Below are 23,808 nucleotides of genomic sequence, written 5' to 3' on the forward strand. Positions count from 1 at the left end.
GAACACAAAATTTCTTTAACCCTGGTTGCCTTAAGACGCAATCACATCCCTTGGCCATATTTTTGAAGACTTGCATTAAAGGTAGAAGGGAATCCTGAGAGCTGCTTGAAACTTTCAAGATTTTGTGTTTCTGAACAAGGCTGTCCCCAGAGACTCAGACTGAAACACAAATTCAGAAAATAAGGAGAAACAAATCTATCCCAGAATCTACAGCAGAACAGACATTCCTCATCTCAGTGGAAACCTGTAACAGGATAACACAAAAATCCCTACCCTACGTCACCAGAAAATGAAGGAACAGAACAAACTTTTGTATACTAGTCACTACATATGCTATTTTCATTTCATCTTTGATATTATCATCTTCATTTTATAAAAGGACACTGACAGTGAGAAAATAAGCAATGAATGGATTCTGAATTTTGACTCAAACCATGTTCTTTCTACTGAACATTTCAGTTTCTAAGACAAATCAGCATTGGTAACATACAGCATTGCTTCCCCTGTGTATTGGCATTACTAGATCTTAACTTCCAAACCATAAATTTAGCCGTGTATGTCTTACCACTTATTTCAAGCTCCACCCAATGAGATTTCTTTCCATTTGCTGCTTCCTCGGAGGACATAATTGTATACATCCTCCGAGGGTCAGGGGGCTCGTATTTTTCTTTGGGCATGCCTGTTGAATCAAGAAAAGAAACCAATCAATATTTGAAAGAGTCAAATAGCTGAAAATAACGTATTTTTTTAAAGTAGACATCCATATTACGATCTCTAAACACAATTTCCCACCAAAACAAAGTAGGAACTCCTTAGAGAAATGGAAGATTTCAAGAATGGGACTAGAAAAATATAATCAAGCCTGGACACTAAGAAAGATGCTCTAGCTGTGTGAAGGGCATAGGAGTTAGCTTGAAGAGGTCCCACTGGCCAAGATAAGACAATCTGAACAACAAAAGGAAGACTGCGATCAATTTTAAACTGTATGAATCCAAAACTCTGATTAAAAAAAAAAAAAAAAACCCTGTCACCTGAAGTTAGAAAATAAAGGGAAAGAATCAAGCATTTATCCAACATTCCTGGCAGAAACTAGTTGAGGAAATGTTCTTAACAGAATTCTAGCTAGTAAATGCAGAAGGTTACATAATGAGAAAAACCACTATTTCACAACCTCTAATGAAAAAATGGATGACCATTAATGGCTAATAATGGAAATCAGGTGAAAAATACCCAATGGAAAAAATTTAAATAGATCAGGCTATAAGAACTCATCCCAAGGATCCATCTCAGTATTAGGACAACTAGACTTATATGTCAAAACTACGTATACTCTTGCCCCTTCATCCAAAAAAAGTTATAAGACTGAACTTGAATTCAAATAAGCCTCTCTAGATCTGGAAAACCAGTTTACACCAAGTAAGGGAGACAGAGGAATATGGTAAAAGTAACATAAGACACAATAATGTGAATATACTTAACACTACTGAACTGCACACTTAAAATGATTATTAAGACAGTATATTTTGCTATGTATATTTTACTATGAGTAAAAAATTTTTTTCTTAACTCTAAAATAATGCCACAAGAATACACCCAGCCAGATGCAGACAATAGAAAGTTCTACATGACAGAAGGCCCAATTTCCTCAACAAATGAATGACAGGAAAAAGAAACTGATATTAAACGACTTATGAGGCACAGCAATCAGAAGCAATGTATAAACCTCATCTGGGTCTAATGTGACCAATTAAGTGTAAAAAACATTTCTGAGAATCAGACAAATTGGAAGAATTATATCTAAGCTGATACTGGGACTACTGTTCATTTTGCTTGTGGTTATTTTAAAATTCATATTAAAAAGCAGAGACATTACTTTGCCAACGAGGATCCATCTAATCAAAGCTACTGTCTTTCCAGTAGTCACATATGGATGTGAGAGTTGGACCATAAAGAAAGCTGAGCACCAGAGAATTGATGCTTTTGAACTGTGGTGTTGGAGAAGACTCTTGAGAGTCCCTTGGACTGCAAGGAGATCAAACCAATCAATCCTAAAGGAAATCAATCCTGAATATTCAGGACTGATGCTGAAGCTGAGGCTCTAATACTTTGGTCACCTGATGAGAAGAACTGACTCACTGGAAAAGACCCTGATGCTGGAAAAGATTGAAGGCAGGAGAAGGGGATGACAGAGGATGAGATGGTTGGATGGCATCACCGAGTCGATGGACAAGAGTCGGAGCAAGCTCCAGGAGATGGTGATAGACCGGAAAGCCTGGCGTGCTCCAGTTCATGGGGGTAGCAAAGAGTCGGACACAACCGAGCAACTGAACTGAACATCTACTCTGGCTATCTACACAGCTAAACAAAGCTGGAGAAAAATCCACTGTCATATGAAGTTAAAGTGAGCCAGTCAGCAATTACTTACCTCAAATGGAGTTACTGCTGAATGGGTTTGAGGTTTTAGTTTTACAAAAAGAAAGGAGTTACAAAGAAGGATGACAGTGAGCGCTGCACAGCATCAATGTATTTAAAGCACTGACAGCTACACTTAAAATGGTTAACACGGTAAACTTTACGTCATGTATATTTTACACAGTAAAAAATTGGAAACGAGCTAATTTTTCGCTACTTTCATTATGTTATGCTGCTTCTGTACTGATGAGAACTAGAGCTATTTTTCAAACACAAAAATGGTTTTGACTATGTAGCCAAAACACAGGAAGAGGTGGGTAATCCCTTTTTGAAGAAGGTAAGTAAACAGTGAGACCAGTCACCTGCACAAGAAACAGAATATCTGGCTTTTGTTTTGTTAAATATTGTTAATAAAGCTGTTCTCCTACATGTTGATTTCTCCAGAATAGAAAAACAATGACTGAAATTTTTAGACTAATACAAAACATACCTAACAAAGAGCTATACTGTCAAGAACTGTTCTTGTTCCACCTAGAGGACAAGCTGGCAAAGCAAGTGCCCACTGTGAATTGTATGAATATACCAGTAATAACAAAACATTGTGAAAGGCGACCAGAGCTTAATGACAACATCCCTTAAGAGTCCTTCAGTTCAGTTCAGTTCAGTTGCTCAGTCATGTTCGACTCTTTGCGACCCCATGAATCGCAGCATGCCAGGCCTCCCTGTTCGCCAACTCCTGGAATTCACTCAGACTCACGTCCATCGAGTCAGTGATGCCATCCAGCCATCTCATCCTCTGTCGTCCCCTTCTCCTCCTGCCCACAATCCCTCCCAGCATCAGAGTCTTTTCCAATGAGTCAACTCTTTGCATGAGGTGGCCAAAGTACTGGGTCACTCAAATGCCACTGTTTTGACTAGATTTTACTTACAAAGCAACCATCTGATCTTCACTGGCTTTTCAAAATAGAATTTAATGATAAGCTGCTCTTTTCAGCTAAGGCTAGTATTTTGGTCCTATGAGCTGTTTTTTTAAACTAATATACTTTAATTGGAGGATAATTATTTTACAATATTGTGATGGTTTTTGCCATACATCGATATGAGTCAGCCATGGGTGCACGTGTCCCCCCATCTTGAACCACTCCCTCTCCCTCCCCAACCCATCCGCCTGGGTTGTCCCAGAGCACTGGCTTTGAGTGCCCTGCCTCATGCACTGAACTTGCACTGGTCATCTATTCCTCATATGGTAATATACATGTTTCAGGACTATTCTCTCAATTCATCCCACCCTCTCCTTCTCCCATAGTCTAAATGTCTGTTCTTTATATCTGTCTCTTTTGCTACCTTGCATATAGGATCATCATTACCGCCTTTTTAAATTCCATATGTATGTGTTAATATACAGTATTGGTGTTTCTCTTTCTGACTTACTCCACTTCATGTAATAGGCTCCAATTTCATCCACCTCATTAAAACTGACCCAGACGCATCCCTTTCTATAGCTGAGCAATATTCCACTGTGTACGCACCACAGCTCCCTTATTCTTCATCTGTCGATGGACATCGAGGTTGCTGCCACGTCCCAGCTATTGTAAACGGCACTGCAATGAACACTTGGGTACATGCGTCTCTTTTAATTCTGGTTTCCTCAGTGTGTATGCCCAGCAGTGAGACTGTTGGTTCATATGACAGTTCTATTCTCAGGTTTTTAAGGAATCTCCATATTGTTCTCCACAGTGGCTATACCAGTTTGCATTCCCACCAACAGTTAAGAGGGTTCCCTTCAAGTTATTAATCGTTTGACTTCTTAGTGAAAGTTCAGAAGTCTAATTTACCAATCTCAGGCGAGCTTAGTGTGAATCAATGTCCATAGTTCAATCATGCTTCAGAGAATAAATAAAAGTATTAACGAACTGAAATCTGAAATCCAGGTCCTAGACCTGGGGTCATTCCATCAAAAGTCATGATTTCTGCCTAGGCAGCCAGCCACTCCCTTTCGGAGTTTTCAAGACACGTGATGGGTTGTCTTAAAATTTAAGCGACAGCACATCACTTTAAACTTGAAAGAGGCACAATCTTTATCTTCCAAATCCCTGAGAGTGTGAAAAGAACATGACAGAATAAAAGAAATGGTAAAAAATAAATAAAAACAAAAGAAATGGTAGCAAGCTGGACAATCAAGCCCTTTAGAGAAGTAAATCTGCCCACTAAGCAACCCCGCCCACTTTTATCGGCGTCCAACAGAACATAGTATTGGGAACTAGGTAGTAAAAAGGGCCTAAGAACACAAACAATTCAGGATTTTTCCCCAGACTTTGAACTCAACAAGCAGATCTTGCTCTCTAGAAAATACAGTATGTCGCTGCAGATTACTATCTGAAAAGAGTAAAAGGTTTCCAAAATTGACTGGAAAACTGCCAAAGAAAATTACAAGACTTTTAAAAAATAGCTAGGCCAGAGTGAGCATGTGTATAACCCCAGACTAGTCCATCTTCAACTTCCCCAATCCAATACCAAACATCATTACTGATCCTGGCAGCATAAAATCTGTTCCTGAGCTAGACCTCAGAGGAATAGTTTTTCATTATCTTAGAATAATTATTTAACTTAAAGAAATGCAGGACATTATTTACCAGTCAGAAAGATATGCTTACATTATTAAAGACTTTATGAAATGGCTTAAACATACACAGGAGAAAGGGTAACAGAGAAGTGAAAGGAGGAGGAGAGAGGAAGGGATGGGGGGGGGGGTCCCTAACTGCAAGGCAGCCACCATTTGAGGTAGCTTTTAAACTAAGAAATTTAGTACTAAAGAAAAAGATTTAAGTGTCTATCCTTTCAATGGGCACTCTATTTCAGTCATCAAATGGCCCAGGTGAAAAAAAGTCCTACTTTACAAAAGAAAGACAACAAATGAAGTATGGAAGAATAAAAACAACATCATTTCATAATTCCCAGTGAGCCTTTCTAGAACAGAGACTTATAAACTGAGTTAAAACCTTGGGATGAATCACTGGCACTGGCATAATGCTAAGGTAACACCACCACCCAGGGTGTTTTTTGATTATAAGGTAGAAAATGTTCAAGAGAGGAATAAACTATTACCTCTTCATCAATCGTCTCAACACTAGTAAGGGGCAGAACCAGATACTGTGGGTCTTTTGATCTGAGAGAACATGAAATGCACACCAATAATGTTTACCTTTTTCAGAACTGGAGGAACTGGCTGTGCTGTGCTTAGTCACATCCGACTCTTTGCGACCCTATGGACTGTACCCCGCCAGGCACCTCTGTCCATGGGGATTTCCAGGCAAGAATACTGGAATGGGTTGTCATTTCCTCTTCCAAGGGATCTTCCCAACCTAGGGATCGAACCCAGGTCTCCTGCAATGCAGGCGGATTCTTTACCGTTTCAGTCCCCAGGGAAGCCCAAGAACGCTGGAGTGGATAGCCTATCCCTCGTCCAGGGGAACTTCTGACGCAGGAATCAAACTGGCGTCTCCTGCACTGCAGGCGGATTCTTTACCAGCAGAGGTACCCGGGAAGCCCAGAGCAACTGGCTAGATGACACCAAAGCAGCAGCTGCAATGAAGGACTTTCTCCAGGATAACTGGTCTGCTACTTTCAACAAGCTGGGGTCAGAACTATTATAGATTTGAAGAGAATGAAGAGATGTATATAATGAGCTGTAATGAATGATCCACAAGTCTGCAACAAACAACATTCTGCAGACAGCTGGAGAAACATTTAATACCTAGTTCATATTTGGAAATATTAATAAATTATTATGAGATTTTACTGCAGCAATGTGTAAAAACGTGTTAAAAGACACTCTGAAGGTAAATAATTTAATTGTAATGGCCAGATTTTTCCCCCAAGGGAAATAAGGCTGAGTCATAGCCAATGTTTTTATTTTTTCATTAGAGTATGATTGCTTTATAATGCATCAGTTTCTGCTGTACAGCAACATGAATCAGATTTAAGTATATATGTATCCCCTCCCTCTTGAGCCTCCATCCCAGGGCCCCCAGCCCCACTCCCTAGGCCATCACAGAGCATGGAGCACAGCTTCCTGGGTCTCACAGCAGCTCCCCATTAGCTGTCTATTTCACACACGGCCATGTACACATGTGAGTGCTGCCCTCTCAGTGTGTCCCACTATCTTCTTCCCCACGTCCACAAGTCCACTGCCTAGGTCTGCGTTTCTATTCCTGTCCTGCAAATACGTTCATCAGTACCATATTTCTAGATTCCATATATATATATACACATATATATACACACACACATATATATATACACACATACATGTTAATATGTATTTGTTTTTCTCTTTCTGACTTACTTCACTCTGTATGACATATTCTAGGTTCATCCATATCACTACAAATGACCAAGTTCAAATTACAGCCAAAACAGTAAGTTCTTTTCCTTTTCTTGTTTGTTACATTTTCTCCTCCATTCTTGGTATTTTACTTCTTTCAGAAACACAAAGAAAAAGAGTGAGTGGGGCAGAGGAAAGGCAGACAAGGGCAAAAAGGAGAAACAGACTCATTTCCCAAAGAAAGATCCTTTTATTTATTGATCAGGCTCCTCAAAGAACTATAAGTTAGGGAATATACGAAAGGTAGTGCCACCAGCCTTGGTGCCAATTTACTTTTTCCAATCCAAATTTTCACTAGGTGTTAACAAATTTTTCTGATGTTTACCTCTTCAGGACTTCTAAACCTGTCTTTTCCATTTTCACAGCTGTTAAAGTTAATTCACACCCTCATTTATCAGCTACAACTTTTAAACAACCTTCTCTGGATCTTCCTGATTGATGCCTGCCCATGTAACTCTCCTGCTTAAAAATCTAACATGGCCCTTTCTGCCTACCTAGTTAGTTAAAACCCTAACATCAAAGTCCTTTACAACCTGGATTTAGGCCACTATTTTCTCACTCATCTTCAGCCACTTACACATGCATCATTCTATCAAGTCCGAAGTTGATCAAAGCATACCTTCTTCGAAGACAATCTTTCAATGATACATCCTAATCCTTTCACCAACTTTCACTCGAAACTCCTACTCATCCCCTTCACAGCAACTCAAGTTAACATCAGAGCCCCTGTAAGCCCTTCCCAACAAAGGCACAAATCCACTCCTCTTTCCTCTGCACACCACACATTTACTCAGCATTTATCAGTCCAATTGTTATCTCCCAGCGTCCTGTGTCTGGACGTCCATAGCATGTTACACTAATACAGTGGTCTAAACATTCTTTCCTTCAAACTCAAAATCAGGTTTTCAAAGAAAACTAAAAAAAATTTTTTTAAAAAGGCAATTCAATACAGCTGAATCATGCTTCCTTAAGGAAGCTTTCTTTACAGAATCATCCATTCAGCAAGTATTTACTAAGCACCTTCTGCTTCTGTTTCAAGCACTCTGTCAGGTGCTGGGAAAAAAGAATACGCAGGAAATATGTACATGATCTCGGATCTTAACCTACGGGGTGGGGGTAGGGTGGGTGCAAACAAAAATCTTACAACAGTGTAATCACGTGATCTTGGATCTTAACCTACGGGGGCGGGAGGGGGGTGTGCAAACAGAAATCTTACAACAGTGTAATCACACTACAAACCTTTCCTTTTACAAACATTAATTTAGGACTCCTTCCCTATTCCTCACCAACACAGGAGTCTATAATTTCCTGCTTTGAGCTATTCTGAATCTTGAAGGTATTTCTAATGTTGCCTCTTTAACCCCACCTTCATTCCACCTTCATTTTTTTTTTACATCTCATTCACCTACTCTACTATAGGATCCTTGCACTTACATTTTAAATAGTTTTATATTTTCAGAGCCTGGCAAATAGCAGGTGCTCAGTGAATGTTGTTGTTTAATTGCTAAGTCGTGTCCTACTCTTTTGCAACCCCATGGACTGTAGCCTGCCAGGTTCCTCTGTCCATGGGAACAGGCTACAGTCCTGGAGTAGGTTGCCATTTCCTTCTCTGGAGACTTTCCAACCCAGGGACCAAACCCACATCTCCTGAATTGGCAGGCAGATTCTTCACCACTGAGCCACCAGGAAAGCCCAAACTTAAAGGTAAAAACTGTATGATCTTAGTGACATTAACTAGAGCAAAATGAGAGCAAACCTCAAACAGGCGGCAGTAACAACACAACTGCTGGATGCCTATCCACCACTCTCTGCACCAGGCACCCAACAGCTAACACGCTCTGAGCACTCACCAACTGGCAGGCCCTTCACATCCATGATGCCATTTAATCCTCGCAACTCCTGCAAATAAATACTACTACTCTCCATACATAAAGAAAGGAAAGGTCAGAGAGTCACTTGCCTAGATCACAGGTACTAGTGGCACAACTGAGATTTTAACTCAAATCTGATCCAAAAGTCTGTGCTTCAGCCATTATACAATAATTTCCTTGTATTATCTCAATTTAATTCTCATAGCAGCCCATGAAGTAGACACTATCCTCTGTTTACTTTTGATGAGGAAACTGAGGCTCTTACATTTAAGTAACTTGCCCAAAGTCACACACACTTGGTTAGTATTAGGTTGGTGCAAAAGTAACTGTAGTTTCAGCATTGTTGAAATTTGCTGTTTGATATTGCAACATATTCTTAAATAAATATGATTATGTTATACATCATTTTAATACCCATTTCTTGCCTTTTTTTTTTTGCTTTTGACATTACTTTCTATGTATTTTATATTTATTTTAGACTATGAAAAAGATGTTAGACAAAAAGCAAATTCAAGCGATTTTCTTATTCAAGTTCAAAATGGGTTGTAAAGCAGGGGAGACAACTCTCAACATCAACAACACATTTGGCTTGGGGACCTGCTGATGAACATACGTGCAGCGGTGGCTCAAGAAGTTTTGCAAAGGAGACGAGAGCCCTGAAGATGAGGAGTGTGGTGGCCAGCCATCAGAAGCATCCGAAGCTGACAGCGACCAACTGAAAGCCATCATCGAAGCTGATCCTCTTACAACTACACAAGAAGTTGCCGAAGACTTCAGTGTCCAGCTTTCTACAGTCATTCAGCATGTGATGCAAATTGGAAAGATGAAAAACCTCGGTAAGTGGGTGCCTCATGAGCTGACCGAAAATTAAAAAAAAAAAAAAAAATCACAGTTTTGAAGTGTCACCTTCTCTTATTCTACACAACAATGAACCATTTCTCAATCGGATTGCGACGTGCAACAAAACGTGGATTTTATACAACAACTTGGCGACAGTGGTTGAACCAAAAAGCTCCAAAGCTTCTCCCAAAGCCAAACTTGGTGGTCTCCTGCCAGTCTAATCCTCTACAGCTTTCTGAATCAGGGCAAAAGCATTACATCTGAGAAGTATGCTCAACAAATCAATGAGATGCACCAAAAACTGCAAGGCCTGCAGCCAGAACTGGTCAACAGAAAGAGCCCAATTCTCCATGACAAGGCCTGACCGCATATCACACAGCCAATGCTTCAAAAGCTGAAGAATTAATTGAGCTACAAAGGTTTGCCTCATCTGCCATATTCACCTGTCCTCATAAATCATCTACCACTTCTTCAGGCATCTCAACTTTTTCCCGGGAAAACACTTCCACAACCAGCAGGTGGAAAAACTTCCAAGAGTTTTTCAAAACGCAAAGCATGGATTTTTATGCTACAGGAATAAACAAAACCTTTTTCTTATTGGCAAAAATGTGTGGATTGTAATGGTTCCTATTTTGATTAATAAAGATTTGTGTTTCAGCCTAGTTATAATGATTCACAGTCTGAAACCGCAATTATGTTTGCACCAACCTAATAGTAGAGCTAGGATTTGAACCTGGGAAAATCTAGTTGCAAGCTGTACACCAATGCCTCATACAGCTCTAGAATTCTGTCACTGATGAAACCAAGATCTTCTGGGTTCATTCTTCAAATATTATGTTGCTAAGACCATGAGTCCTTGAGCTGCCTTCTCAGATATATCATCTTTACAAACTACTCTTCACTCATGTTCTCCACTCCCAAACTCTGCCTAATACTTAAGACAGCAGATCTCAAATGCTATCATCTCAGGATCCTTATACTCAGGTACCTCAAAGACCTTTTTTTTTTTTCTGCTTGCTGGTGTGTATATAAACTGCTTTATTTTTTAAATAACAAATGAAGGGGGAAAGGACCACAAAACAGAAACAACCTCAAAGTAACTTGAAGAAAATGTAGATCTCAGAAGGGGATGGCTCGTAACAATGCCTTTGAAGGAACTCCTGAGAGGTTTATGGCTGCCCTCACTACCTGCCTGCTGCATTCACTCTGGCCCCTCACTGCCCCTCGTAAGCCAGGGTCTGACCTGGTTGCAAGCAGAGACTTAGTCAACTCTGGGTTCCAACCTTCTAGAGATGTGCTTGGGAGCAAGGCAGTCCATATGTCAACCACAAGCCCCACTCCAGGAATGAACCAGAGATCTCATGACCTATGGCTGATCAGGGTCACTGGGAGCTGAGGATAGGGTCATGAACCCACAACCAGCCAGCTGTTTCAGAATCAGGTCATATGAGAGACACTCGGGCTACCTGTTCTGACCCATTCCAGACTTTCTTCACCAGACACGGGCTCCTGGTTGCCGGGGTCCAGCCCCGGTGGATCCAGGGTGATTCGAAGGTGGGGACGGAGTCGGCGTCTTTGGAAAAATACATATTTAATCACAGACATAGAGAGATTAGAAATGGATAGTGTAGTAGGAAGATCAGTGGAGAAAAAGAGGCTGAATAACTTGGATTACGTGGAATAGCATCCATGCTCCAGATGGGAATTCAGCCAGAAAAACGGGAGCAAGAAAGAAGCGACATGGGGGAATCAGTCTTTCCGGAAACTGATCCGATTTCTTTATTTTTGGGTTTGCTTATATACCTTTTGTTACACATAGGGATGAATACAGAGTCACGTGGGGGTCAGCAGTCCTGACCTTTGTCAAAATCAGGTGTTCACATAAATGTATATAAAAAAAAGGTCTTAGGGATATTACATCATCTTCTGGCCATGAGTGAGACCTGCTTACATTTTATGATCCTTTCTTTCTGATAACCAAAAAAAACTTATTTCTTCCAAGGGTGTTTTTTCTTAAACCAGGCACCACCCTCCAAATAAAGTTATATTCCTATAGGATGAGGGTGTAGTGAGTCACAATCAAGAAAGGAATTTATTTAACCCAAGGTTACCATGATTAGTCTTAAAGGTTAATACTTATTTCTCCTATATGCTTAAAGGTTAATACTTATTTCTTCCCATATGCTAGTTATATTCATTATAAGAGTAGGGAACATGGAGATTTAGCAGCAAACATCAGCCCAACAAATGAAAATCCTTTCACCAATGCTCCCCTTAAGATCTATTTAGTCTTAAGATATGATAAAGCTACATTTTTACACAGCAAGGACACAGTGATATATAACAAAGTACAGTGATCTATTACAAAAGAGAAAATCCATTAACTCAAAAAGTCTAGTATTGCTAACATCAAAAACTACCATATTTCCTTTGCTATATTCCAAATACATTGATTAATATATTCCCAGGTACCTAAGGATATGAAGGCCTGGCGGCAATCATTGACTCAACAAGAAGAAAAAGTCCTATGCTAATTAAGACTCTCAAAATACTCCAAAACTCTCTGTGCTGTTTATGGTTGAGAGGTAGTAAACAATTATGTGCCTAGTGGCGGCAGTAAGGATAATCCTGTCACACAAGCTAGTCTATCAGCAGAGAGGTTTGACCTGAGACATCCTTGTCCCACCCAGAGCAGGGAATTAGCAGCAATTATTGACACAACAAATGAAGAGACCCTTCACCAATATAATTCCTAACCAACTATACTAATAATTTTAACTCCCCAAAATAATTTGCCTTTAGTAAGTCTAAAACATCTAGTGCCTCTCAGGTTGGGAGGCTGTAAGCAACCACAAGTGGCCGGACGAACCTATACAGGCGGGCTAGATAACCTTCAGAGGAGTCCGTAAGCTGAAACACTCTTGTCATGCCCAAGAATTTTTATTGCCTTGGAGCTGCACGTTTACTCCTTCTCAGAGAGAAACGGTTATGGGGGGAGAGCCCCCCGTAAAGTCAGAGGTGTAGGTGAGAGTATAAAACAGACTCTGGTTTTGGGGTTAGATGCTCGGGAACAGGGGGTTTCCTGAGGCTTGATCACGCCTTTGCGTATGCCAAGCCTCCTTCCTCATGACCTTTGCCATGGGCGGAGTTCCTCACGCTGGCCCCCGGCACCTGGTGATTCTGGTTTACACAGACAGGTTTATGGGATCATAAGCACAAAAAGGCCTCATGGGTCTGGGGCCAATAAACTGAGAACTACCTTAGGATACAGAAGAGTTCTCACCAGCCCAAAGAAAGCATCCAAAGGTCCACAGCTGGGAAGACTTGGTCATGGGGGCACTCTCCAGACAAGGTGGGCTGCTGGACAGCACAGATCCACAGAGACAGAACGAGAAGCTGACAGGAGGCTCAAGATTGTACAGACAACACTTGTTCACTGAGAGCAGGTTTTAAGAGAAGGAAAAGGCAATGGGCCAATTGCCCCCAGCAGCCCTGGGGAAAGCAGGTGCCTTCTGTTCCAGAGATGGCAGAGCTGGTGGGGCTGCTCCTCAGCGCGGCACGGCCTTCTCCACCTCAGCTCAGTCAGCGAGGGCCAAGTTTGTGGACTGCAGTCGCTGTCTCCTGGCAGATGTTCTGCTCCGCTGTGTCACACTCAGCTAGGAAGGCCTGAATCCTTTTCACCAAACCCCTCCTTTTCATTCTACCGTCTCTGAAATTTTCTGGCAGAATTAGTGTGTCAATCTCCTCCAAGATCTTCATAAACTGCTCGATCGTGGCTTTTACTCTCCTATCAAGTTTGCAGAGAGCTTCAGTTTGCAAACCCTCGGCCAGAAAACCCTGCTGGATTCCAGCAAGGTCTTTATTCAGTTCTTCCAGCTGGTCAGCTATCTTCTCCACATATTTCTCCAAATCTTTCAGCTTCTTCAGTTCAGCTTCTTCCTCTGGACTGTTCTTTCTCCCAATTAACATAACCCGGCAACCATTTTGTATTCCAAGTGCTGACAATGGCATCTCCATTTCCTTCAAGACTTTCCCTTAAATATGAGTTTCTGAAAAGGCAGTGGAGCTCCCGTAGCCTCTTCAACAACCTGGGCCAGATCTTGGACAACTGGCTCACTACTGCCTTCTTGTGGGGTAACTTGAAGACTGTGCTTCTCATTGCTGTGGGTGACGGTCATACTGAGCCCGGCTGCAGCCATTTCCTCGCTCCAGGCCACCTCTTCGCTCGGGACCACCTCTTCGCTCGGGACCACCTCTTCGCTCCGGGCCACCTCTTCGCTCCGGGCCAAGCGAGGCCGTGTTTTCTTTTTCACCCACGGCCTGGGAGCGCAGGCGGCAGCGCCTCTGGTGGATCCGGTATGCCCTCTGGTCATGCTCCGGTCAGCTGATTTCTGGGAGGGAGGCGGACCCTGCTCTGCTGGGGGCATCGACTGGCACGGCTCCCGGCCCAGCCGAGGCGCGCACTGCTGGGGAACCAGCCGCTCCCAGTTGCCTCGTGGTCTTCACATGCCCCCTGCGCTCCACCAGACCCCTCAAAGACCTTTTGTATGTGAGTTCTATCTATCAATATTTACTGTATTAGAAATAAGAACTAAGGAATTTAAAAGTGTATTTGTCGGGAGGCGCGTTAGGCATTACTGACAAAATGGAGGCACGGCCCCAATCCCCTCTCCTCGTCCCACAGGCACGGTCTCGGGATGTAGGAGTTAGGTCTTGTGATTCTGACTTGTTTTTTCCTTTCTTAGGTTGAGCTGGCTGGAAAATTGTTAAGGAGCTTATTGTTCTTGAGAGAAGCATGAGAAAGCACAAAGCCTTCTGCAGTTGTGCCCAGAAAATAATCCATAAAGTAACCACTGACATTTGTTCAAGGATCTTTACAAAGAATGTCCCAGGATGAGCACATAGGCCGCAGCTCGAGGCCATGGGAAGAATTGCTATCTGAGACCTGTTTGTGAGGGGAATGTTTATGGCAACGGAAATTTGCTGAGTTTAGGGTTTAGGAATAATTCAGAATAGTTAGAAGCTAAAAGTTTAAGGAATGTTGTAGTGTTAGCTTATTTTACTATAGTTAGGAATTTTAGAGATATTAATAGCTAAAAGCCTTTTTAGGAGATAGTGAGCTTAAGATACTAGAGGCAAGCAGGATTTAGAAAGATAAGAAATAAACTGAGGAATGTGGTATGCAACCCAGACATAAGCATGAGTTACAATGTAATCACAGGTAAACACGAGTCTCACGGCTGAAGCAGGAACTCTGTTTGAAGGGCAACAATGAGACAAGAATCTGGGTGAGGGGGAACTGAAAATGTCAAACCTCTGACCTAATGCTTTGTCAAAGTATAAAAGAAAACCTGAAGTTTGAAATAAACATGCAGGCAGTCCCACACCTTGAGTCAGAGGCTGCATCACTTTCCGCCAACACCACTCATCTCTTCAGGCTGATTCCCTGGCTGCTGGAGCTGGACTCCGGCATGTATTAACTCAAGAAATATAATAAACCTAGCACATGTTAACCACAGCATTTTAATGAAAAGCAACTACTTTCAAAAACAAAGCAAAATTTTGCAAGAAGAGTGACACTGTCTCACATTTTCGCAAATCTTTAAGGTCTAATATGCTGGAAGACAGCCTGTCTACTCTGAATTCCATTTATCGGATATCACACACATCTGTCAGTCTATGAAAAACTACACAGTATACTCGTAAGAGAATGAGAATGAAAAAGGCAAATAACATTGCAGTGGTATTTCTAAAAATTTAAGGTTTCAGTAGCTACCTTCTCCTGCATCCCAAAATCTCAATTCCTTAAATCCCTGTCTCACAGAGAATGAAAATGAACTTAAGGAGGGAATGGAAATCCACATCAGTATTCTGCCTGGAAAATTCCATGGACAGAGAAGTTCGGCAGGCTACAGTCCATTGGGTTGCAAAGAGTCAGACACGACTGACCAACTAACAATTCTCACTTTCAATTCATATTGGTTTAACTAAAACAACCAGTAAAACGTCTGCAAAAAAGATTTTTAAATTATGATAAAATAATCCTTCAAATAGAGTCAAACAGCAGATGTAGTAGTCTAATTTCTCAAAGGAGAAGACTGGCATACCCATCTGTATCTGCAGTGCCCAGTCAATAACCAACCGCCTGTAAGAGTTTACTGGACTGCTATTAAGGGTGATTCCCTGGTGGCTCAGCAGTAAAGAATCTGCCTGCAATGCTGGAGGTGTAGGTTTGATCCCCGGGTTGGGAAGATCCCCTGGACAAGGAAATGGCAACCCACTTCAGCATTCTTGCCTGGAGAATTCCATGGACAGAGGAGCCTGGCAGGCTACAATACATGGGGTCTCAAGAGTCAGACACAACTTAGCAACTAAACCACCAACCACCACGACAGACTGCTGATAAAATGCAATTCTAACCATGGGCCTGGGCCTAATAACATGATTGAATATAAAATACAGACAGAAGTGAGAGTGTACTGCAACACCACAGGAAAAACTACCAATGTTGAAGGTCAAAAATGGTCAAATACTAGCAAATTCAATTCAATAAATCAACTCAAAATATAACTACAAAGGTACACTAAATACAGGTCATCCACAAATTTCAATTTAAAATACAAATTCTTAGTGTAGAAATCTTAATTTCTATATTTTAAGTCAAATATGAAGTACAGAGCAAAAGAATATATTAAGACAATCATGATTTATGATCTAATCAACAAAGCTGAATGCCAACTAATATGAAGAGAGTTGAGTCAAAATTTGTGTGGTGAAACATCACTGAGATCAAAAAGGTAAGGCAAGCCAACCACTGGTATTAAATCTAAATCTTTTCTCGTAGCATGAGACAAGCAACAACCAATCCAACAATGATGGCTGCCAACAGAAACCTTTTCATCTCTTATCTTTTGCCAGATTTTCAATCATCTAATTGCTCTTCCTTCTCTTACGATCACATTATTATAGCTATCCCCTTTTGTTGTCTTTCATTCACTAAGTCGCAACCAACTCTTTATGACCCCATGGACTGTGGCACGCCAGGCTTCCCTATCCTTCCCTGTTTCCTGGAGTTTGCTCAAATTCATGTCCACTGACTCAGTGATGCTCTCTATCTCTCTCTTCTTCTGCTGCCCTCCTCTCTTTTTGCCTTCAGTCTCTCCCAGCATCAGGCTCTATTCCAATGAGTCGGCTCTTTGAATCAGGAGGCCAAAGCTCTAGCTGAAGACAGAGCTTCAGCTTCAGCACCAGGGTTCATTTCCTTTAGGACTGACTGGTTTGAACTGCTTGTGGTCCAAAGGACTCTCCAGCACCATAATTCGAAGGCATCAATTCTTCAGCACTCAGCCTTCTTTATGGTCCAACTCTCACATTCATACACGGCTACTGCGAAAACCACAGCTTCAACTATATGGACTTTAGTTGGCAACATATTTTTGTTTTTAAAACGCTGTCTAAGTTTGTCATAGTTTTCCTTCCAAGGAGCAAGTGTCTTTTAATTTCATGGCTGCAGTTACCATCCACAGTGATTCTGGAGCCCAAGAAAATAAAACCTGTCACTGCTTCCACTTTTTTCCCTTCTATTTGCCATGAAGTGATGGGACCAGACGCCAAGATCTTTGTTTATTGAATGCTGAGTGTTAAGCCTGCTTTTTTACTCTCTTCTTACCCTCATCAAGAGGCTCTATAGCCCTCTTCACTTTCTGCCATTAGAGTGGTATCATCTGTGTATCTGAGGTTGTTGATATTTCTCCCTGTAATCTTGATTCCAGCTTGGGATTCATCCAGCCTGGCATTTTGCATGATGTACTCTGCACATAAGTTCAATTTAAGTAGGGTGACAATACTCCTTTCCCAATCTGGAACCAGTCAGTTGTTCCATGTAAGGTTTTGTTGCTTCTTGACCTGCATACAGGTCTCTCACGAGGCAGGTAAGGGGGTCTAGTATTCCCATCTCTCTCAGAATTTTCCACAGTTGCTGTGATTCACACAGTCAAAAGCTTTAGCATAGTCAATGAAGAAGTAGATGTTTTTCTGGAATTCCCTTCCTTTCCCTATGATCCAACAAATGTCAGCAACTTGATATCTAGTTCCTCTGCCTTTTCTAAATCCAGCTTGTCCATCTGGAAGTTCCTACTTGAAGGATACAGAGCAACATCTTACTAGCATTGTGAAATGAGCTCAATTGTACAGTAGTCTGAACATTCTTTGGCACTGTCCTTCTTTGGGATTGCAATGAAAACTGACCTCTTCCAGGCCTGTGAGCACTGCTGAGTTTTCCAAATTAGCTGGCTTATTGAGTGCAGCACTTTCACAGCGTCATCTTTTAGGATTTGAAATAGCTCAGCTGGAATTCCATCACCTCCACTAGCACTAGCACTAGTGTTTGTAGTAACACTTCCTAAGGCCCACTTGATTTCAGACTCCAGGATGTCAGGCTCTACGTGAGTGACCACACCATATCTCATTGCAATTTTGGCCTTTTGAGACATTCAACATTTATTCTAGCTGCTAAGTCATACATACAATCATTGTGGGAAGTTCTAATATACTAGAAATCAATTTTGACCCTCTAGTCCTTTTTCCCCCTGAAAACTAAGACAGAAAATCATTCACAAAATGCTGACCATAAAAATCATGAAGGCTTTAACAATTCTAGAGTATTTCTCTTACAAGGACTTAAGTGAAGTCCTAAGGACTTTCTGACCCCAGTCTCTTGACCCTCTTTATCAAGCCTTCACATTTTTACTATGCCTCCTGAAAAAGTATGTCACACACACAATTTCCCCACCCCCTCCACCTAAACTCTCAATGAATCCCTATTATATACAAACTTACATCCCAACACTTTAAGAAAGAGCCTAAGACCATTCACAGACTATTTCTGGCAACTCCACCTGTCCCTTACATCTTTGCAACCTGTTTCACAGTCCAAGTTGTATGTAACTTGTCTTTGCACATGCTCTTTCTTCCCACTGAAATGCCCCACTCAGTCTAACAAACCTCTAGTCAACTTTCAAAATTCAGCCCAAAGACCTCTGAGATGAATCCCCTGTTTCCAAAGCAGAATTAGATGCTCCTTCTTTGGTGGTGGTGATTTAGTTGCTAAGTCACATCCAACTCTTGCGAACCCATGGACTGCGGCTCGCCAGGTTCCTCTGTCCATGAAATTCTCCGTGTATGAATACTAGAGTGGGTAACCATTCCCTTCTCCAAGGGAATCTTCCCAACCCAGGGACTGAACCCAGGTCTCCTGCATTTCAGGCAGATTCTTTACCAACTGAGCCACCAGGGAAGCCTCTGCTCCTTCTTTAGCATCCCCCAAATACTTTGTGTATTCCTCATGTAACCTGATGAGCACTTTATTGGCTCATTTGTTTTTCTCTCTGCACCATTATAAGCCCACTTGAAACAAAAAAGCATAAGCCCTACTACTGTTGTTGTTGTTCAGTCGCTGTCTTGACTCTTTTCGACCCCATAAACTGAAGCACACCAGGCTCCTCCATTCTCTACTATCTCCTAAATTCATGTCCACTGAGTCAGTGACACTTTCCAACCATCCCGATTACAGTAGCAAGTCTACAATAGCATGTTTCAGGTATTTTTGGAAGTGAGTTTTAGCACTACTTTAAAATACTATGTTGAAGTGTAATTAGTTCTGCTGTATCTTTTATTCTGAAAATAATCTGTTCCAAAGCGTAACACAAAATTCCCATTTGCTTACATACGATTTTGTCTGAGAAAAACACTTGAAAAAGGTAGAAACCTGCCCCTGGCTGAACAGAGCTACATAGAAATTTACAAAATACACACACCTGAAAACACCAGCTCCATCAATTCAGTCTGTGCGAACACATATGCTGAGCCACACCTATCCACATTTGGTATTATTATAACATTCCATTTGATTTCAGGTAACCCTCTTTCCATCACTTTATAATAACGCACAAGCAGCAACCCTTCTCATGCCCATTTCCACAAGCAAACCAGGTCTTTTTCAAGGTAAAGTGACACATTTATCATGGTATTTGTTCAGCTGCTGTGTCCAACTCTTTGCAACCCCATGGACTGCAGCACCCCAGGCTTCCCTGTCCTTCATTATCTCCAGGAGTTTGGTCAAACTCCTGTCCATCAAGTCGGTGATGACATCCAACCATCTCCTCTGTTGTCCCCTTCTCCTCCTGCCCTCAATCTTTCCCAGCATCAGGGTCTTTTCACAATGAGTCAGCTCTTCATATCAGCTTCACACTGGAGCTTCAGCTTCAGCATCAGTCCTTCCAATCTATATTCAGAGTTGATTTCCTTTAGGACTGACTGGTTTGATCTCCTTGCTGTCCAAAGGACTCTGAAGAGTCTTCTCCAGCACCTGTGGTATTTATGTATTCCTTAATCATTTAGGATTAAAACTATGCTACCATTTTTATCAGGTTCCTTTTTAAAAAAATAAAGTCACTGACAATGTTTTGACTGTTGTGTTCCAGTACCATTTTTCCCAAAAGGCCTATAGTTTTTACTGCACAATTCTGCCTATCATGGTGACTTTTAGGATCCTGTATCTTGCTCTGGGCTTCCCTGGTGGCTCAGAATCCACCTGCCAACGCAGGAGACTTGGGTTCAAACCCTGGGTTGGGAAGATTCCCTGGAGAAAGGAATGCCAACCTACTCAGGTATTCTTGCTTGGGAAAATCCCATGGACAGAGGAACCTGGCAGGAACCCCAGTCCATGGGGGTCTCAAGAGTCAGACACAACTTAGAAACTAAACCACCACCACCATACAGAAGGGAAAATTCTGTCCTCCACCCAATTTCACAAAATGCTTACAGTCCATATCCTCACAGACCATCAGGATAGCCATAACCTTTAAGCTTGGTGGATTTCACTTCTGGTGAGCAAAGGGTTGATTTTTCCAGCTTAACTACTACAATCTGCCTCAGCCTAACTGAGAAGACAAGTTCTGAAAGCCTGAATGCCTGCCTACAGTACCACTATATGGGTTTAATTGTTTTGAATGCTCTTAATTTTCAAAACATTTTCAATTACCCTGTAATACAGAGCAACTGAACTGAGTCCTCAAGCCCACTACAAAAGGGATCACAGAAACAAAATACCCTATATATCCAAGTTTAAAACAGATTCAGATTCACTAACTTCCACTATCTCAAATGTGACTTTCTTATATGTAGGGCCTCCACTTAGTTGTCCACACTGATGCCTAAATGATCTCTAAATCACATTGCTCCCCTCTGAAAAATATTTCGCTCTTTCCTTTGCTATAGGATAAAGATATAAACCTCACTTTTAGCTTAATAAGCATGGGTCTTCAAAATCGAGGATGGATATACCTTTGCAGGCTCATCTCCAGTCACTCTCCTTTTCAGTAACATGTCACCACTGGCCTTACCCCAACATTTGGCATCTCAATGCACCCAGAGTTCCTTACGTTTGAAATGACCTGTCTCCCCAGCCTGACAAACCTAATTCCATGTTATTTTCTGTAAACTGCTCCCACACCTTCTACAAATTTTAATCATTCTCTCCTGTTCTCCCACAGCCTCTGTACACCTACTAAGACTACAGAAACAAGAAGACAGCAACTATTATTCACTTTTTAATTCTCAGGATCCAACACTATGTCCAGCATATACTATTCCTTGCACATAAGTAACCAAGACAATAAAAATGGATGAGGGAGAGGTAAAGCCCAGAGAAGGGTAAAATTAAGGCAGCCTAAATGAGCCCCCACCTTATATGCAAATAAATACTTTAAAAGCAGTTTTTCAACCAGTACCTTAAGTATGAGAAAGTTACAAGGGTGCTAAAGAGTCCTCATGCTTTATGACCCAAAAGCTACAAGTTGTGAGCAGCCTTGACCATTTATTCCAGTATGCCTTACACATATTACCCCTTTCTGCTGCACTACAATATGAAAAAGGTTCATGCTTTAAAGAACATTAAAAAAAAAGGCTAATATGGACACAGCGGAATGTCTAAGCACTAACCAAAATACATTATTTATAAACCACAAGTACAGAAGCAAATGCCAGTATCTGTAGTCAGGACTAAGTTCTATAACCAACTTCATGTCTATTCAAGAGTCTGAGAAGTTTTACTTTGCCACCAAGGCCTAAGAAAACTGAAAATCCCTACAAACAAGCATTCAGAAGAGTTTCTTCATCTATTAACACATACCACTGATGAAGACACTTCTGAAACTATGCAAAATCTTCTTAACTTCACAAGAAACTTTGTCTTTTGTCACATCCTCACTTTTTGACCATTTCATTAACTATCTTTTTCACTTACTGAAACTGATCAGACTCAACTATCTCAAATAACTTCCATTTATTAAAACACACTCTGCCCTCCCCCGGAGAAGGAAATGGCAACCCACTCCAGTGTTCTTGCCTGGAGAATCCCAGGGATGGGGGAGCCTGGTGGGCTGCCGTCTATGGGGTCGCACAGAGTCAGACTGAAGTGACTTAGCAGCAGCAGCAGCAGCAGCCCTCCCCAAAGAATTAATCTTTGGCAAGTACATCACTCTCATGTGCTCTCACACTTACACAAAACCTGGTCCTTTCCTTCTTAACTGTAATGTCTTAGGCAAGTCGCTTTAACCTTTCTAAGTTTGTTTCCTCATTAGTAGCTATTCAAAAATTTTGTTTACAGCAAGTCGACTGGACCACATCACTGGTCTAAAAATATTAAGCAAATTTTATTCTAAAAGTCATCATATTCTAAAGACTTTAATAATTACTCTGATAGCAATTACAAAACAAGCCTTCAAACCCTCTTGATCAATGGACACAGGTCCTATAGCCTACAAAACTGTTTTGGGGTGATAAACTCTAGTGCATTCAGAAAAACACAAAGTATTATATGCCATTTTATTTTTCTCTTGTTCATATTCACTCTCTTCCTCCGCAAAAATAAAATCCCCAGATACAAAGAGACAAGAAGATTCTGCACTGCCACTAATGAGGCAATCCACCTGGAAATAAATATGGGAACTCATATTCAAGGAAATTATTTAAACGTCAGTTTAGCACAATAACACATCCAAAAATAACAAGCAAAACGACCATTCACAAAACGGTCTTTTACAGTTAACAGTTCAAGAAACGGTCACAGGCATTGCTTAGCAAGCTCTTTAAGAAAGGTACAGAAGAAGAGTCAAAAGAAAAAAAGTTTCCGAAGAAAATAATGACTGGTACTTAGAAAAAAGAGGAAAGATAAGATTTAGGTTATTTAAACATAAAAGCTTCAAGTAATTGTATCTCTGAGTCCTCAGCAATATCCTAATCTCTCCATCTGCTGCTAAGGGCTTCTTTAACCATGCCATTCCCATCCTCCCAATCCATTCCCCCCCGCCCAAAAAAAGATAATTGCCTAAAACTTAATTTTAAACACATTTGAGGGAAACAGTTTCCAGCTCTGTGGTAACTGCGAAGTTCCATACTACACTTCGCGCAATCCCACACTGCCACTTCTCCAAAGTTGCCACCCGTCCTGGCCAAGAGTCCCAAGACACCAACTCTCCTCCTGCGAGTGACCAGAGCCAGAGTCGAGAGCCAGGGCATTCCCTGCAACCCCGGCACCCCCCTGCGCGCCCCCACGCTCGCCGTCAATCAACACCCCTCAGCCCCGGACTCTGCGCGGGGGCGCGGTCCCGGAATCAGCGGGATCGCGACAGCCGCGCATCTAGGGACCCCTCAACAGCCGCCATCTCCTCCAAGCTGCAGGCCCGCCGCCCACAAAACTTAAGGTGCTCTCGCTGGAGTGCCCCGCGCTACGGTCCCCGGGACACGACTGCGAGCGGCCCGTGCGCCGCCAGTGCGAGGAGCAGCGCCCGGCTGGGCCTCGGGCCGGTCTCGCTCACCTCTTGGGGTGCGCCGCCTTCCTCCGCCGCTGCCGCCGCCTCCTCCCTGTGAGTGCAGCGGGGTCTGACCTGTGGAACCACCATACCAGTCCCGCCCGCAGCTGCAGCGCCGCCGTCGCCGCTCCTCTGCCGCCTTAGCCGCCGCTCTTTGTTCCCCCTCCGAGATCCACCGCGTCAGCCGCCCGCTTCAGCCTCCTCGACGAGCTGCCACTACGCCCTCTCGGCCTCTCGGCCTCCGGCCTCTCCGTTTGCGCTGCACCCTCCGCTGCCTTCGCCTCCGCGCAGCCGACGCCGCCGCCACCGACGCCGCCGCCTCCTCCTCCTCCGCGTCCCCCTTGTTTTCATTGAAAGCAAACAAGCATCATGGCGGCGGCCGCCGTCCCCCTCCCCCAACTCACCCCCTCTGCGGCGAGCGAGCGAGAGA

The 23,808-nt window shown here is 42.3% G+C and overlaps 1 protein-coding gene and 1 pseudogene across 3 annotated transcripts in view; both read right to left on the reverse strand.

The window, feature by feature from the left end:
* The window catches only part of CNOT6 (CCR4-NOT transcription complex subunit 6), a 92,858-nt gene extending 69,106 nt beyond the window's left edge, over positions 1-23,752 (reverse strand). For all 3 annotated transcript variants that reach the window (XM_060415339.1, XM_015095724.3, XM_015095723.3), the window contains exons 1-2: positions 23,385-23,752; positions 566-679 (exon numbers count right to left, since the gene is read on the reverse strand). In XM_060415339.1, the coding sequence (XP_060271322.1) occupies positions 566-677 (112 nt within the window). In that variant the 5' untranslated portion in view covers positions 678-679; positions 23,385-23,752. The remainder of the gene's footprint in view (positions 1-565; positions 680-23,384) is intronic.
* Positions 6,845-23,752, reverse strand: LOC132659788 (BAG family molecular chaperone regulator 1-like; annotated as a pseudogene).
* Positions 23,753-23,808: the final 56 nt, after the last annotated feature.

The sequence above is a fragment of the Ovis aries genome, chromosome 5, assembly GCF_016772045.2.
Source record: "Ovis aries strain OAR_USU_Benz2616 breed Rambouillet chromosome 5, ARS-UI_Ramb_v3.0, whole genome shotgun sequence".
Classification (NCBI taxonomy): domain Eukaryota; kingdom Metazoa; phylum Chordata; class Mammalia; order Artiodactyla; family Bovidae; genus Ovis; species Ovis aries.